General features: G+C 50.6%; 1 protein-coding gene across 1 annotated transcript; it reads right to left on the bottom strand.

The window, feature by feature from the left end:
- Positions 1 to 292: 292 nt before the first annotated feature.
- Positions 293 to 14,434, bottom strand: LOC118674693 (optic atrophy 3 protein homolog). Its single transcript, XM_036346754.1, has 2 exons — positions 14,417 to 14,434; positions 293 to 1,819 (listed from the first exon to the last, which is right to left on the bottom strand). Exons 1-2 carry the CDS (start codon positions 14,432 to 14,434, stop codon positions 1,301 to 1,303), a joined length of 537 nt encoding a protein of 178 aa, XP_036202647.1. The 3' UTR covers positions 293 to 1,300.
- Between the last annotated feature and the right edge of the window lie 1,999 nt (positions 14,435 to 16,433).

Raw genomic sequence — 16,433 nt, 5'->3', positions numbered from 1 at the left:
CCCTCCCTCCCTCCCTCCCTCCCTCCCTCCCCCTGCTCCTTACCAAGGCAGCTTCCTCATTCCTTTCTTCTCCCTCCCCCCCCTCCCTTAGCCAAACCAATTCCCGGGCCTAGAGAAAGCCGGGGCAGTCCCTCACAGACTGCCGGCCTGGGGCAGGTCCCTTTGCTGCCCGTAGACCTTGTTCCCCATCTGCCCACTTCCCGTCAGAACCTCCCAGCTTCTCCTCATTGGAATGACCCTTGTGTCCTTACCGGCATGCACCATGGCTCTCGGACACACTGAGATGCCCCCATTACCTCGGAGCTCCTTTAATTATAAAAACATTTACAGTCTAAAAAAATAGGAAGCCGCAGAGCTCACGCACACCCCCTGCAGTGGTCCATTGGGTTGGCAGGCAGGCTACACCGCCTGGTGGAATATTCCCTTGGGATGGGGGCGGGGAGCTTAGGGCCGAGGGGCCAGTGGTCCCGCGGAGGAAGCCTTTGCATGAAGGAGGTTGAGGGGGACTGGGGGCCAGTCCAAAGGCAGAAAGGGAGAGGGACCCCTGAGTGTTCTGAAGAGCAGGTGTGGATGGAAGGTGGGGTCATGACCGCTGCCCAGGTAGTAGGAGAACAGGTGGGTCCCTGTGAAAGGCCAGACGGGAGGATGGTGGGTAAGGACAGCAGTGGGTCCAGAACTACTGGTGAACGGGGCTTTGGTTAAAACAGAATTGTTCAGCCCCCTGGCGGCACCGACTTTTCCAACCTGAAGGGCAGGTCCTGCTGGAACAGGTCCGGGGAGCAGGGGAAGGGGGAGCCGGTGGAGCTGCTGGGAGGACCCTGCCAGCCTTTCCTGCGGGCGGTGCCCAGACGAAGGTGCTGGTGCCGCTGTTGGGATGATCACTTAGGAGGCGCCCTCAGTAGAGGTGCCAGTGGGGGCCAAAGTCAGGCACCGCAGTGACCTATTGGAGCCAGAGCTTTCCAAGATCCATCCTATTTCTCACCCCCATAAAGAGCTGAGGTAGACAGATTTCTGCATTTCCCTTACAAGGGTCGCAAAGGAGCGAAGTTTCGGTGTCATGGGGAGGCCCCCTCCGGGTAAGTGGCGGTGTGAGTGACAGAGGGTTAGCCAGGTCTGCGTGTCCTGCTGGCCCCTCTCGTGGGGAAAGTGACCCAAAGCCTGGTTGGATCAGCCCGGGTCTAGGATCCATTCTGCCCCCAAAGGGACCGGTGGTATTAGCTGGACCGGGTCAGGAAGGGACGGGGCGGACGGAAGGCCATATCGGGGAAAGTCACGCTCAAGACTAGGGCCCGGCGGCCTCCTAGTCCTCAGGCTCGGGCGGGGGCTCTTCCTCGGGCTCGGGCTCGGGCTCGGCCTTGGGCGCGTCCGGGTCCTCGGTGCACATGTGGGCGCGCAGATCCTGTATCTCCGCCCGCAGCTCATCCAGGGCGCTCTGCTTGGGCGCCGCCTGCACCTGCGCCTGCAGCGCCTCCAGCGCCAGCGCCAGCTGCTCCACCTCGTCCTGCATCTCGCCCCAGGCGACGTCCTGCCGCAGCTCCTTGCGGAGCTGCTGCGACTTCTGGCGCCAGTACTCCAGCAGCAGGCAGCCGCCCGCCACGGCGAAGACGGTGGCCTCGCCCAGCAGCTCGGCGCCCAGCTCGGCGGCCGCCTCCTCGTTCAGCGGCTTCACTGCTTGCGCGTCGAAGCCCATGAGGCGCATCTTGGCCCGCATCTCCGCCCAGTGGTACACTGCGGGCGAGAGGGGGGTCAGGCACCTTCGGGGGGGGGGGGGGCGCCCCCTCCAGCCCCGCCCCTCCTCGCCTCCAAGTCCCGTCCGGAGCTACTACGGGGAAGCGCAGCCGGAATGTCTGTGGTTGGGGAGTGAGCGCCGTAAAGAAGACCCGCGGGCACCACGCCGCCCAGCACGCGGGATCTGAGTTAGTTCTTCGGACGGGGCGGCCGGCGGGAGGGCGGGCTGGCGGGCGGGCATCTTTTGAAAACGTCCTGAAGGTTATGGCGAGTAGCCGAGAAAGAAGTGCTGCCCTGGAGGGGGGTTCTTAGTGGGCGGTCCCAGCCCAGAGCCGGGTAAACGTCGCTCCCTCTGGTCCGCCCCCCGCCTCCCCCCCAAGGGCCAGACAAGCTCCTTTCGGCCTCCCCAGGAGGCGCTGACAGTTGGCCCTTTCGCTGTGCGGTTCGGGCTGTGGAAGGAGCTCGGGGCTGGGCGAGGCTGCTCTAGCGACGACTCCTTTACCTAATCCTTACTCATGGGCGTGAGGGCTATCCGCTTCGCCGTCGTTTATAAACGTAAACGTAACATAAACAAGGAGTTGGTGCTGAAACCTGACTCACTCCACGAATATTCATATCCATCCATTGATCCAGGGGCTGCTGGGAAAAACGATAAGCCTCTTTGCACTCATTAAGGGATGGATTCCTGGAAACGTCGCAGCAGCCGGGCTGATCTGATCGGGCCACATTCCTATGCACCCGGAGGCTGGCTGCACAGAAAGGGGCGAGTCGCCAGGGCAGTCCATCGGCCGCCTCCCGCTGTGGTCCCACCCCGCCAAGGTGAACCACTTTTTATCTTTTCTGCATTTTTTCTTCCACTTTAACCCTAGGGTGCCAAATCACAAGCTTATACCTCTAACTCTTGATTTACTCAATTGGATTTTTAAAAATTTTATGACTTGAGCCCTGGCCGGTGTGGCTCAGTTGGTTGAGCGTTGTCCCATGCACCAGGAGGCCCCCCCCAGTTGGGTTCCCTGTCAGGGCACATGACCGGGTTTCAGGCTCAATCCGCGGTGGAGGGGGGTGGGGGGGTGCAGGAGGCAGCCTATTGATGTGTCACTTTCACATCAATGTTTCTCTCCCTCTCTCTCTCAAAATCAATAAAATATTTAAAAACATTATGACTTGACTTTCCACTGCTACCCCCACTTGTGTGAATTTAGCACATTCTGTGTCCTTTCCTCTCCCAAGTTTTGCAAGCGATTTTTATTTTGTCTGTTACTATTTTTTTAATATATATTTTATTGATTTTTTTACAGAGAGGAAGGGAGAGGGATAGAGAGTTAGAAACATCAATCAGCTGCCTCCTGCACACTCCCTACTGGGGATGTGCCCGCAACCAAGGTACATGCTCTTGACCGGAATCGAACCTGGGACCCTTGAGTCCCCAGGCAGACGCTCTATCCACTGAGCCAAACCGGTTAGGGCTGTCTGTTACTATTAATTGGTAGCCTTTGTGGTTCTAAATAACATGCCTATTGCCTTAACTTCCTGAGGCGCACTTGTAGGCACATTAACTGCTCCTTCCACTCTCTACTCTCCCCTGCCCTCCATCTCCTGTGGTCTGTCTGCTGTGCTATTATATTTACACTAGAGGCCTGGTGCACAAAATTCATGCAAGAGTAGGCCTTCCTTTCCCCGGCTGCCAGCACCGGCTTCCCTCCTGCACCTGGGACCTGGGCTGGCTTCCCCCAGGTTGCCACCCGGGACCCGGATGGCAGGAAGGATGTCCGGAATGACATCTGGTCTAATTAGCATATTACACTTTTATTATAGATACCTTTCTGAGTCATAATAAGTGTTTACTGTTCTTTGCCTACTTTCACACTAGACTAGATGACAGTTTCTAGGCCCAGAATTACCCGTGCAAAATTCCTCAGCCGTTTGGGGCCTGGTTCCATCACTTGTGCCGGCGGAGGGACTTTCTGTCACCCTGTAGCACTGACTGCACCAGGATGGGTTTATGGATGAGTTTCTCCTGTTCCATTCTTTTATACTTTTCTATCCTAAGCTTGTTTTTCTCTTTAGTCCTGGGAATGTTTCTTGTCTGCGCAGTAAAGGATTAACCCTACCCTGCAGCTGGAGCTCTGGCCTTCGCCCTTCTGTCCCGTCCGGAGAGGAAGTCTTTAAGTCCTTGGAATGTCCTGCCTGATAGGAGTGTCTGTTTACTTGGGGCCTGGGCCGTGCCTGAGAGTGGACTCCAGCTCTTCATTTACTGGGAGGGCTTTGGGCCCCGTGGTATCAGCTCACCCCCTGGAGCCAAGCAGCTGACACTAAGGTGGGCCACACAGTTCGGAAACCTGGTCTCTGAGACCCACCCCCCTTAAAGCCCCTGGAGAACATGGCCTGGGCGAGCTTCCCTGGTTGTCACTCATTGTTGCTGGGAGAAGTTAGTGCTGTCCCCGATCCCACTGGGACCACGGGAGCTCTCCTGGATTCTGCCCCACGTACCTCTTCCCGAGGCTGATTTTAACATGCATCCTCTCTCTAATAAACTGTAACGGGGGGTGTAATAATCAGTGAGTCTTTCCACCAAATTATTGAAATTGGAGGTTGTTTGGGCTCCCTGAACTTGCGGTTGGTTGTAGGGAGTGGCTATAGCAGTGGTTCTCAACCTTCCTAATGCCGCGACCCTTTAATACAGTTCCTCATATTGTAGTGATCCCCAAACATAAAAATTATTTTCGTTGCTACTTCATAACTGTAATTTTGCTACTGTTATGAATCGTAATGTAAATATCTGATAGGCAGGATGTATTTTCATTGTTACAAATTGAACATAATTAAAGCATAGTGATTACTCACAAAAACAGTATGTAATTATATCTGTGTTTTCCGATGGTCTTAGGCGACCCCTGTGAAAGGGTCATTCCACCCCCAAAGGGGTCGCGACCCACAGGTTGAGAACCGCTGGGCTATAGGGTTAAGCCTCAGATTGACCTGTTGGCAAAGCCACAAACAATTCCCAGCTTAGAGGGCACAGCCCTCTTAGCATAATTAGGCTTGACCTTATTGATCTTATCTGGATAGCTAATGGGTTGTGGGAAACTCACTGTAACTATGGTGACCACTACCTTGCTTGCTTCTGGCTATAACAGAAAGGCTCAGCTTGCCCTCTGGCTCTCTCTCTGTGGCCTCAGCCAGGCACAGGAGATCCACCTAGACCCAGCTTATTCTCTTTGTCTGTCTTTTCTACAAAGGCTCCCCAAACCTTTGGCTGAGCTGGCCGGGCACAGTTGGTGTCAGAGTGAGGGTGTGCCTGGCGACCCCTCACTGTGGGTGGGATGCATTGCCTCCCCTCCATTTCCCTGTCACTCCTGGAACACTTCCTCGTCTGGAACACGGCCCTGCACTGATCCTTCACCTCTAGACTTTTCTCTCCTGTTTTTCTTTAAAATTGATTTTAGAGAGAGGAAGAAGGGGGAGAAACATCGATGTGAAAGAGACACATATGTCGGCTGCCTTCCGCATGCGCCCCGACTGGGAACTGAACCCACCAGATGATGCTCCGACCACCTGAGGCACACCAGCCAGGGCTTTTCTTTTTTAATTTAATTTTCCCCATCACCATTTATCCCCCTATGCCATCCCCCCCCCCCCCCCACTCTGCCTCTGTCCTGTTTTCTCATCCCTCCTCTTTGTTCTACATTCTGGGGCTTTCATTAACTTTTCCTTTCAGAACATCTTTGAGTTTGGGGGATTTTTGCAACCATGCCTGTGATTTTCATAGTCTTTCTTTATTTAAACAATTGTATTATAAAACATCCAAACTTAGAGACAAGTTTAGCTTCTCCATGAAGCTTTATCAAATCTACATCTTGAGCTCTGGCTGGTGGCTCAGTGGTTAGAGTGTTGGCCCACACACCAGAGAGTCTTGGGTTTGATTCTTAGTCAAGGGCACCTACCTGGGTTGCAGGTTTGAGAGGCAACCAATCCATGTGTCTCTCTCATATCAATGTTTCTCTCTCTCTCTCTCTCTCTCTCTCTCTCTCTCTCTCTCTCTCTTCCTCAGAGTTTTAAATTAGTCCACTTAGTCTACTTATCAAGATGTAGGGTTTTTTTGTTTATCCTCACCCGAGGACATTTTTCTCATTGCTTTTTAGAGAGAGTGGAAAGGAGGGAGTGGGGATAGAGAGAGAAACATTGATTGGTTGCCTTCAGTACGTGCCGCGACTGGGGACTGAACTGCAACCTTTTGGTGCCCAGGATGATGACACTCCAGTTGGGCTGGTTGCCATTTCTTTATGCTGTGTCTGTGGATGCTGCCACAGGAATCCAACATCCTATATAATAAAAGGTCAGGGAACATAAGCGGAACGACCAGAATGACTACTTGACCAGTCGCCATGAGGAGCATTGACTACCTCTCAGTCCCCCCCAAACCCCCAGCCCATGAGCGGTGGCTCACGGCGGCAGCTCATGGCGGTGGGCAGGGCGACTCATGGCTTGCGGCGGTGGGCAGGGCGGTGAGTGGCGGCAAGTGGCGGCGAGTTATGTGTGCACGATTTCGTGCACTGGGCCTCTAGTCTATATATATAAAGCCTAAGCAACTGTTATGACTGGTTGACCGAACGACTGGTCGACAGGTCACTGTGATGTGCACTGACCATCAGGGGGCAGATGCTCAATGCAGGAGCTGCCCCCTGGTGGTCAGTGTGTTCCCACAGCCAACCTCCTGCAGCCAGCCAACCTACCATGGTACTTCCCCCTGGACGGCCAGCCTTGATTGGCCCCAACTGGGACTGGGGAAAATGGCCCCAATTGGCCCCAATCGGCCCAGGTCGAGGAACCCCACCCATGCACGAATTCGCGGACCAGGCCTCTAGTCAATTATAACAGGCTCTCCAAGGCATGTGCCTGTCTGGCTATCTTCATTTAGTCTAGGGTGCGGAAATCTTCTAGGATATACAGTTGGATCCACTGGCTGCCACTTGAGTCCCTACCCTGACAGACCCAGAGGCATGACTAGGATAACTGGTAAACACACAAGGTAAAAACCAGGAGTGGGGAAAGGTTTCCGGAATAAAAAGGTGTTGGGAGTGACTTGACCCAGCAACACCAAAGTCAGTGTGGGCCATTCCCAACTTTTGTAGGCAAAATCATGCATTGGTCTGTCTTACAGGAGGCTGCTCCTGGCATATCTGGACTGGGGTTCACTAGAGAGCTAAAGGAACCAGTGGTGGTGCGGTGTGGGGTGCCCTCCTCACGGAGGCCATGGCACCTGAAAAGCTTAAATGCTTGTGTGTATTTTTTAATTTAAAAAAAAAACCTGATTTTAGAAAAAGAGGAAGAGAGAGGGAAAGAGAGAGCGAGACACATCGATTGGTTGCCTTCTGTTCGGGGATTGAACCTGCAACCTGGCTGTGTTCCCTCACCGGGAATCGAACCCACAGTCCTTTGGTGCATGGGACGAGGTTCCCACCGCCTGAGCCACACTGGCCAGGGCCAGAAAGCTTAAATGTTGCTTCAAAGGCAGCTCTCTGTGCTGGTGCCTACCCTTCTGTGCGGGTAAAGACCACTTTGAAAAAGTTGGTCCCCGTGTGTGGAAAAAACACAGTGTTGTGTTTCTCCCTTATTCTCACATGAGTCTCCTCACACCACATGTGTGGGCTTCTTTCTCCCACACCGGGCAACTCGGAAACACCAGCCCGGTGGCCTACAACTTAATGAATCCAGACACTAACTGCAGTTCATGAGAAGCCCTCCAGCTGAGGGCTCAGCTCCACAGCACGGCCCCCCACTTCAGACTCTAAATACAAACAGTAGGTCTCCAGGTCCCCCACAACTCCTGTCTAACATGGCTACAAACTAGAGCAGTGGTTCTCAACCTTCTGGCCCTTTAAATACAGTTCCTCATGTTGTGGCCCAACCATAAAATGATTTTCGTTGTTACTTCATCACTGTCATGTTGCTACTGTTATGAATCATCATGTAAACATCTGATATGCAGGATGGTCTGAGGCGACCCCTGTGAAAGGGTCGTTCGACCGCCAAAGGGGTCGCGACCCACAGGTTGAGAACCGCTGAACTAGAGGTTCCCACTGTTGTGGCAGAATGCACGGGAGGACGATCAGCCAGCACTCTGAGGGAGGAAAGTTTAACTTTTATTTCGAGTTCTGCTAATCCAGGGGAATTCTGGATCCAGAGCCTGAACTGAACTCCTGGGGAGGCTCTGACCTATATCTCCTCCTGTGGCAGGTCCCTGAGGGTCCCCGCAGCTCCGCCCAAGTCAGCTTTGGCGGGGCCTTGGGGGCATGCTCCACAGCTCAGCCCAAGTCAGTCAGAGTGGGAAGTAAGACTACAGTTTTAACCAGATACTGAACTAGGTTGCAAGCATTCCCCCCACCACCCCCATTTTCCTTTTCACCATGACTTTCTCCTTGGATTTGATCATTTGCTAGAACAGCTCACAGATCTCAGGAAAACACTGAAGATAACCAGTTTATCTATATATATAATACCCTAATATGCAAATAGATCGAAAGGCGGAACAAGCGAACAACCAACCGGTGACTATGACGTACGCTGACCACCAGGGGGCACGTGCAGAACATGTCGGGCGTTGGCAGCAGGTGGCAGAGTGTGGAACATGGTGGACATTGGCTGCAGCAGGATGGTGGAGCAGGTGAGCGGGGGCATCAGACCAAGGCAGGGCACCGGTCGCTGTCATCAGGGCGAGCCTCTGGTGGTTACTGAAAATTCTTTGCTCCTGCACGCTGCGGTCCTGCCGAGCGCTTGCACCCGCTGCAGGTGTCGTTCCCGCTTGCACCCACTGTTGGCGATGGCCCTACTCATACCCACTGCCAGCACTGTTCCCGCTCACACCTGCAGCTGGCACTGGAGCCACCACTTGCACCTGCTGCCGGTGCCCAGCACTGATCCTGATCGCTCAGCTGGTGTGAGCGGCGGCTGCTGGCCAATCATCCCTGAGGGCTTCTCCATCTCCCCCTGCTCCTGAGAGGTGATCAGGGCAGCAGCTGCCGCTTGCACCCGCTGACGGCACTGGCTCCGCTTGTACCTGCTGCTGGTACCGGCCCCAATCGCTCCGTGCCATCAGTGGGTGCGAGTGGGGCTGGCACCATCAGTGCGTGGGAGAGGCAGCAGTGGGAGCAGGGCTGCCGGCAGACAGGGGACCAGGGGCCGCAGTGGGAGGGGCCAGGCTGGGGTGCGGAGGATGGGCTGAGACCCGCCTCTATGCCCACTGCAGCCTCGCGGCCCACAGTTCCTTCCAAGGTGCATGAGTTCGTGCACTGGGCCCCTAGTTACATATTAAAGGACACGATGGAGAATATGGATAAGCAGAAAGGGTGAGCCCTGTGAGGGTGGGAGCACAGGAGCTCCATCCTGGTGCAGCTCGTCACCACCTTCCTGGGCCCTGATGTGAGCACCAGGTTCTTTGAACTCCATCATTACGAAGGCATAAATGATTATTAACTCAACCTCCAGACTCTCTTCCCTTCCAGGAAGATGTGGGTGGGGTTAACATGTCAAACTTCTAATCATGGCTGGTGGCCAGCACCCATCCTGAAGCCATCCACGACCCTGCTCCACATCGCCTCGCTTTCAAAACAAAGGACACTCCTATCACCCAGGAAATTCCAGAGGGTTTAGGAACTCTGTGTAGGAAACCAGGACCAAAGACCCAATGTTACAAAAAAGATGCTCCCAGTGTTTTTGTCACTTAGGAAATTACAAAGGGTTCCAGAGGTCTGTGCCAGATTGGATGGATGGATGGATGGATGGATGGATGGATGGATGGATGGATAGATAGATAGATAGATAGATAGATAGATAGATAGAAGGACATTTTTTTCTATTATTTCACAATCTGCCTGACAGAGGTCTTCTGAAAGAGATTTCCCTTGGACCAGGAAGCTTGTGCAAGAATATTTATTAGGTATATGCTGAAGCAATTTCTTCACCGATACATCTCCTAGGGCAGCCGTGGGCAAACTACGGCCTGCGGGCCGGATCCGGCCCGTTTGAAATGAATAAAACTAAAAAAAAAAAAAGACCGTACCCTTTTATGTAATGATGTTTACTTTGAATTTATATTAGTTCACACAAACACTCCATCCATGCTTTTGTTCCGGCCCTCCGGTCCAGTTTAAGAACCCATTGTGGCCCTCGAGTCAAAAAGTTTGCCCACCCCTGTCCTAGGGCAATGGAAACTAAAGAGAAAATAAAAAAATGGGACTACATCAAAATAAAAAGCTTCTGCACAGCAAAAGAAACCACCAACAAAACAACAAGAAAGCCCACTGCATGAGAGAACATATTTGCCAATGTTATCATCGATAAGGGTTTAATCTCCAACATTTATAGGGAACTCATACAACTTAACAAAAGGAAGATAAACAACCCAATCAAAAAATGGGCAAAGGACCTAAATAGATACTTTTCAAAAGAGGACATTCAGAAAGCCAAGAGACATATGAAAACATGCTCAAAGTCACTAATCATCTGAGAGATGCAAATCAAAACAACAATGAGGTACCATCTCACACCTGTCAGACTGGCTATCATCACCAAATCAACAAACGACAAGTGCTGGAGAGGATGTGGAGAAAAAGGAACACTCGTGCACTGCTCCTGGGAATGCAGACTGGTGCAGCCACTGTAGAGAACAGTATGGAGTTTCCTCAAAAAGTTAAAAATGGAACTCCCATTTGACCCATTGATCCCAATGTTAGGAATATATCCCAAGAAACCAGGAACACCAATCAGAAAGGATATATGCACCCCAATGTTCATAGCAGCACAATTTACAATAGCTAAGATTTGGAAACAGCCTAAGTTCCATCAAAAGATGAATGGATTAGAAAACTGTGGTACATATACACAATGGAATACTATGCTGCTGTAAAAAAGAAGGAATTCTTACCATTTGCAACAGCATGGATGGAACTGGAAAGCATTATGTTAAGTGAAATAAGCCAGTCGGAGAAAGACAAATACCACATGATCTCACTCATTTATGGATAATAAAGACCATTATAAACTGATGAACAAAAATTGATACAGAGGCAAAGCAGCCTTAAACAGACTGTCAAACTACAGCAGGAAGGCTGGGGAGGGTTGGCGGGGGGGTAAGAGATCAACCAAAGGACTTGCATGCATGCATATAAGCATAACCAATGGACACAAGGCACTAGGTGGTAGGGAGGCTAGGGGAAGGTCAAGGGGGAAAAAAAGGAGACAAATGTACTACCCTTTGTAATATTTTAAGCAATAAAAAAAAGCAAAAAAAATATCAATGATGAGAAAAAAGAAAGAAAGAAAAAAAAATATTTATTAGGTCTTCTTACACCATACACAAAGATAAACTCAAAATGGATTAAATACCTTAAATATTAGACTCACAACCATAACAATTCTGGAAGAAAACGTAAACAGGAAAATCTTGGACATTTCTGAAAGCAATATTTTTCCCTGGTACATTTCATTGGGAAACAATCCTATCTAATAATAGAGAAACATGGTAATTAACCATAACTTCGCTACCCTGCCCATTGGCTAATCTGCAAGATATGCAAATTAACTGCCAGCCAAGATGGCGGCCGGCAGCCAGGCAGCTGAAGCAAACATGAACATGAGGCTTGCTTACTCCAGTGATGGAGGAAGTCAACGTTCCCTGCCTGCTGCAGCTCAGCTCTGAGCTCCGGATGAAACAATGTTGCAATTATAGAATCTAAACAAACCCCAGATACCTGCTTTCAGCCAGCGTGGCCTCAGAGCTTAGAGTGGCCAGTGATGGCAACAGAGTTTCAATTATAGAATCTAAACAAACCCAGGTACCTGCTTTCAGCTGGTAACGGCCTCAGAGCTGGAGCCTGCTCTCAGCTCCAGTGACAGCTATAGAAGGTAAATTAATCCCAGAATAAAAAGAAAAAAAGAAAAAAGGAGAGGCTGGGAGCTTCAGTTGCCCACCAGCCTGAAAACAGCCCTCAGCCCCTCACCCAGACTGGCCAGGGACCCCAGTGGAGACCCCCACCCTGAAGGGGGTGTGACCAGCTGCAAACAGCCATCATCCCCTCATCCAGGCTGGCCAGGCACCCAAGCGGGACCCCCACCCTGAAGGGGGTGTGACCAGCTGCAAACAGCCATCATCCCCTCACCTAGGCTGACCAGCCACCCAAGCAGGACCCCCACCCTGATCCGGGACACCCTTCAGGGCAAACCAGCCGGCCCCCACCCGTGCACCAGGCCTCTATCCTATATAGTAAACGGGTAATATGGAAACTGACCCTAACAGCAGAAGGACTGGGAATGACTGATCACTATGACACACACTGACCACCAGGGGGCAGACGCTCAATGCAGAAGCTGCCCTCTGGTGGTCAGGGCGCTCTCACATGGGAGGAGCTCTGCTCAGCCACAAGCCAGGCTGATGGCTGCCAGTACAGCGGTGGTGGTGGGAGCCTCTCCTGCCTCCTCAGCAGCGCTAAGGATGTCCGACTACAGTTTAGGCCTGCTCCCCGCTGGCAAGTGGACATTCCCCGAGGGCTGCCGGGCTGCCAGAGGGAAGTCTGATTGCCATCTTAGGCCCAATCCCCTGGGGAGCGGGCCTAAGCCAGCAGGTGGTCATCCCCTGAGGGGTCCCAGACTGCGAGAGGGCACAGGCTGGGCTGAGGTACCTCCCATCCCCTCCAAGTGCACAAATTTTTGTGCACCGGGCCTCTAGTCTATATATATAAAAAGCCAGTGACCATAACGACCATAACGACCGGTTGCTTTGGGATGAAATGTTCTGAAGATGTCAATTAGTTCCATCTGATCTAGTGAATCGTTTAGGATTGAAGTTTCTTTGCTGATTTTTTGTTTAGAGGATTTGTCCAATGGTGATAGTGGGGTGTTAAAGTCCCCTACTATGATTGTATTGCTGTCAATCTCTCCCTTGATCCCCTCCAGAAGTTTTCTTATGTATTTGGGTGCTCCTATATTGGGTGCATATATGTTTACCAGAGTTATTTCTTCTTGTTGGATTGCTCCCTTTAGTATTATGAAGTGGCCTTCCTTATCTCTTTTTATGTCCTTCACTTTGAGATCTAACTTATCAGATATAAGTATTGCTACCCCAGCTTTTTTTTCATTTCCATTCGCCTGAAGAACCTTTTGCCATCCCTTCACCATCAGCCTGTGTGTGTCTTTTTTTCTGAGGTGTGTTTCCTATAGACAGCAGATATATGGGTCATGTTTTCTTATCCGCTCAGTTACCCTATGACTTTTGATTGGGGCATTTAATCTATTTACATTTAAAGTTATTATTGATAGATACTTGTTTCTCACCATTTTTATTCTTTACCCATGTGTTCCTTTTTCATTTCCTATTTTTTCTTAGGACAGGTAATCCCCAGGGTGGTAAAAAAGATATTTGGGGATCAGGCAGAAAAGGGAAGGAGCCCTCTTTCTTGTCTAAATATTCAATACACAATAAATTAAGCTGTGACTTGCAGTCTTTGCCGATCTCCTCGGCGTATACGCTCCCACTGTGACCAATTAAAATCCGCCAACATTTAATGGATAGAGCGTCGGCCTGTGGGCTGAAGGGTCCCGGGTTCGATTCCGCTCAAGGGCATTTGCCCGGGTTGTGGGCTCGATCCCCAGTGGGGGGTGTGAAGGAGGCAGCCAGTCCATTATTCTCTCTCATCGTTGATGTTTCTATCTCTCTCTCTCTCCCTCCCTTCATCTATGAAATCAATAAAAATAAATTTAAAAAAAACAACAAAACACCATCATGATGTGAGTGAACATGGACTGAAAAGCTGCCAGTAGCCCACCAGCATACTCCATTTTGTTACAGAAAACCGGAGAAGAACCAAGCAACTCTTAGAGAGATGGAGTTACATTTATTATTATTATTATTATTATTATTATTTGCCGGGAGCCAGTCCATCCTTGCTGTTTCAAGGGACCTGGCATATATGGCATACTGTTCTTAATATGTTTGCTCACCTTCTTGGCACTATGTGTTTTAACCAAGGTCACCTCTCTGAGAAAGGTTGTTTCCCCAGGTAGGGATTTTCCCCTGAAGTTAGGGAGGGAATAAAACCCCTTAACTAAGTGCCAGGGGGGTAATTAATCACTTTAACTACGAACAATCATGCTTAAGCTACATAATCTTTACTCCCTGGAATGGAGATAAGAAATGCCCTAACCTTTGGAATAGAGATTGATAGGATTGGAATCAACTGGTATAAATACAGATGTAACAAGACAACAGGACACAGAACCTAGACACAGAACCTACACAGAACCTAGAGACAGAAGAACTTCGCTGGAGAGAACATGGCAAAAGATCCTGGACAGAAACTGGAGACAGAACCTAGAGACAGAACATGGCAAAAGATCCTGAACAGAAACTGGCCACAAAACCTAGAGACAGAACCTAGCGAGAGAACCTGGCTGAAGAACCTAGAGACAGAACCTGGCTACAGAACCTGGATAGAACATGGCAAGAGAACCTGACTAGAACAGAACTTGGCTGGAGATCCAGACCAGAACTTGGCTGGAGATCCTGGCTAGAGATCCTGGCTAGGCTGCTGATCAACTGAATGCTGCCTCTGTGTCATTCCTTCTTCGCTGACTCCGTCCACACCTTTGGAGACCCCTGGACCCGCTGGGGTTGGACCCCAGCAATTATTATTACGCGCATCAGTGCCGTCATTGCGACTGGTCAACTGGTCATCCGGTTGTTCCGGTTATTCAGTCATACCAGTTGTTTAGGCTTATATATATACTAGAGGCCCGGTGCACAAAAATTTGTGCACTCGGGGATGGGGGGTCCCTCAGCCCGGCCTGTGCCCTCTCGCAGTCTGGGACCCCTTGGGAGATAACACCCTGCTGGCTTAGGCCTGCTTCCGGGTGTCAGAGGGCAGGCCCAATCCCTAGGTGCAGCCCCTGATCGGGCTCAGAGCAGGGCCGATTGGGGAGTTGGGGCGCCACCCCCTGTCATGCACAGAGCAGGGCGGATTGGGAGGTTGCGATGCCACCCCCAGTCACGCTCAGGGTAGGGCCGATTGGGGGGTTGGGGCACCGCCTGCTTTCACACTCAAGGCAGGGTCGATGGGGAGGCTGCGGCACCACCCCCTGTCACGCACAGAGCAGGGCCAATCAGGGGGTTGGGGCGCCACACGCTATCACACACAGAGCCACAGGGCGATCAGGGGCTTGGGGAGCTCCCCCCTATCAGGCATAGAACAGGGCTGATCAGGGGGTTGGGGCGCCTTCCCCTGTCACAAACAGAGCAGGGCAGATAGGGAGGTTGTGGCCCCGCCCCCTGTCACACACAGAGCCGCAGGGCAATCAGGGGGTTTGGGTGCTGCCCCCTGTCACACTGATCCCGGTGCCAGGAGGCCTCTCGGCTCCGCTGATCCTGGTGCTGGGAGGCATATTACCCTTTTACTATATAGGATAGAGGCCTGGTTCATGGGTGGAGGCCAGCTGGTTTGCCCTGAAGGGTGTCCTGGATCAGGGTGGGGGTCCCCACTGGGGTGCCTGGCCAGCCTGGGTGAGGGGATGATGGGCCATTTTTGCTAATTTTTTGAGCAAATGGCAACGTTCAGTAAAATTACGATAACTTTAGTTTACGTATTTATACATTACCCACATTCTACCGCTAGTCTATAAAAAACTTATTAGTACGTGTCCCATGCTCTACTACCAGTCAACGTAAAACGTATAAGTAAAACGTATAAGTACATTTCCCGCATACAATGTGTTATTAAAGATCAAGGCTCAAAAGGGAAACAGCCTAAAATTGAGAAGGATTTTATGTCAAAAATCTATAAATCAAGCCATAGTTGTCAAGCACAGTCATTAAAACAAAACAGCAAAAACGGTGAAATCACTCACATTTGTGTGTCTTATAACCTAGCAGTGTCTTATAACCACAGTCATGCTTTTGCCAACTGACCAACAACTCTGAAATATTTCACTGCTAATAAATCTCATGATTTGCAAGGAAAAAAAAAAAATAGCCCAGCTGGTGTGGCTCAGTGGTTGAGCATCAACCCATGAACCAGGAGGCGACCAGTTCAATTCCTGGTCAGAGCACATGCCCAAGCTGTGGGATCTCTCTCCAGTAAGGGGCGTGCAGGAGGCAGCCAATCGATGTTTCTCCCTCTCCCTTCCTCTCTAAAATTAATAAAAATATATTTTAAAAAAGAATTGTTCACAGTCTCATAAATGTCATTTTAATAATCCTTTTAAATTGTTGGTGTTATCTCTTGAAATATGATTTATTTATTTTTCAAAATTTTTATTGATTTTTTTAGAGAAAGGAAGGAAAAAAAGAGAGAGATAGAGACATCCATGAGAGAGAAAAACACCAATTGTCTGCCTCCTGCACACTCCTACCAGGAATTGGGGATGGAACCCATGACTCAGGCATGTGCCCTGACCAGGAATCTAACCTGTGACCTCTTGGTGCATTAGTCGACACTTAACCACTGAGTCACACTGGCCGGGCTGAAATATGATTGATTAATTGGTTTATTTATTTATTTTAGGGAGATTTTATATATTTTTTCTTTATTTTCATTGCTGACACTATTACAGATGTCCCTGTTTCCCCTCTCAGCCCCTTCCACTGAAATATGATTTAGATTGCTAATCCCACTCATTCAGGAAATGCCAGGAGATGTTCTGTGGGGAAATGGTGTCTC

Source organism: Myotis myotis, unplaced genomic scaffold, assembly GCF_014108235.1.
Source record: "Myotis myotis isolate mMyoMyo1 unplaced genomic scaffold, mMyoMyo1.p scaffold_m19_p_19, whole genome shotgun sequence".
In the NCBI taxonomy this organism is placed as follows: Eukaryota; Metazoa; Chordata; class Mammalia; order Chiroptera; family Vespertilionidae; genus Myotis; species Myotis myotis.
Note: the sequence above shows the minus strand (reverse complement) of the source record. Positions and strands in the feature narration are given on the sequence as shown.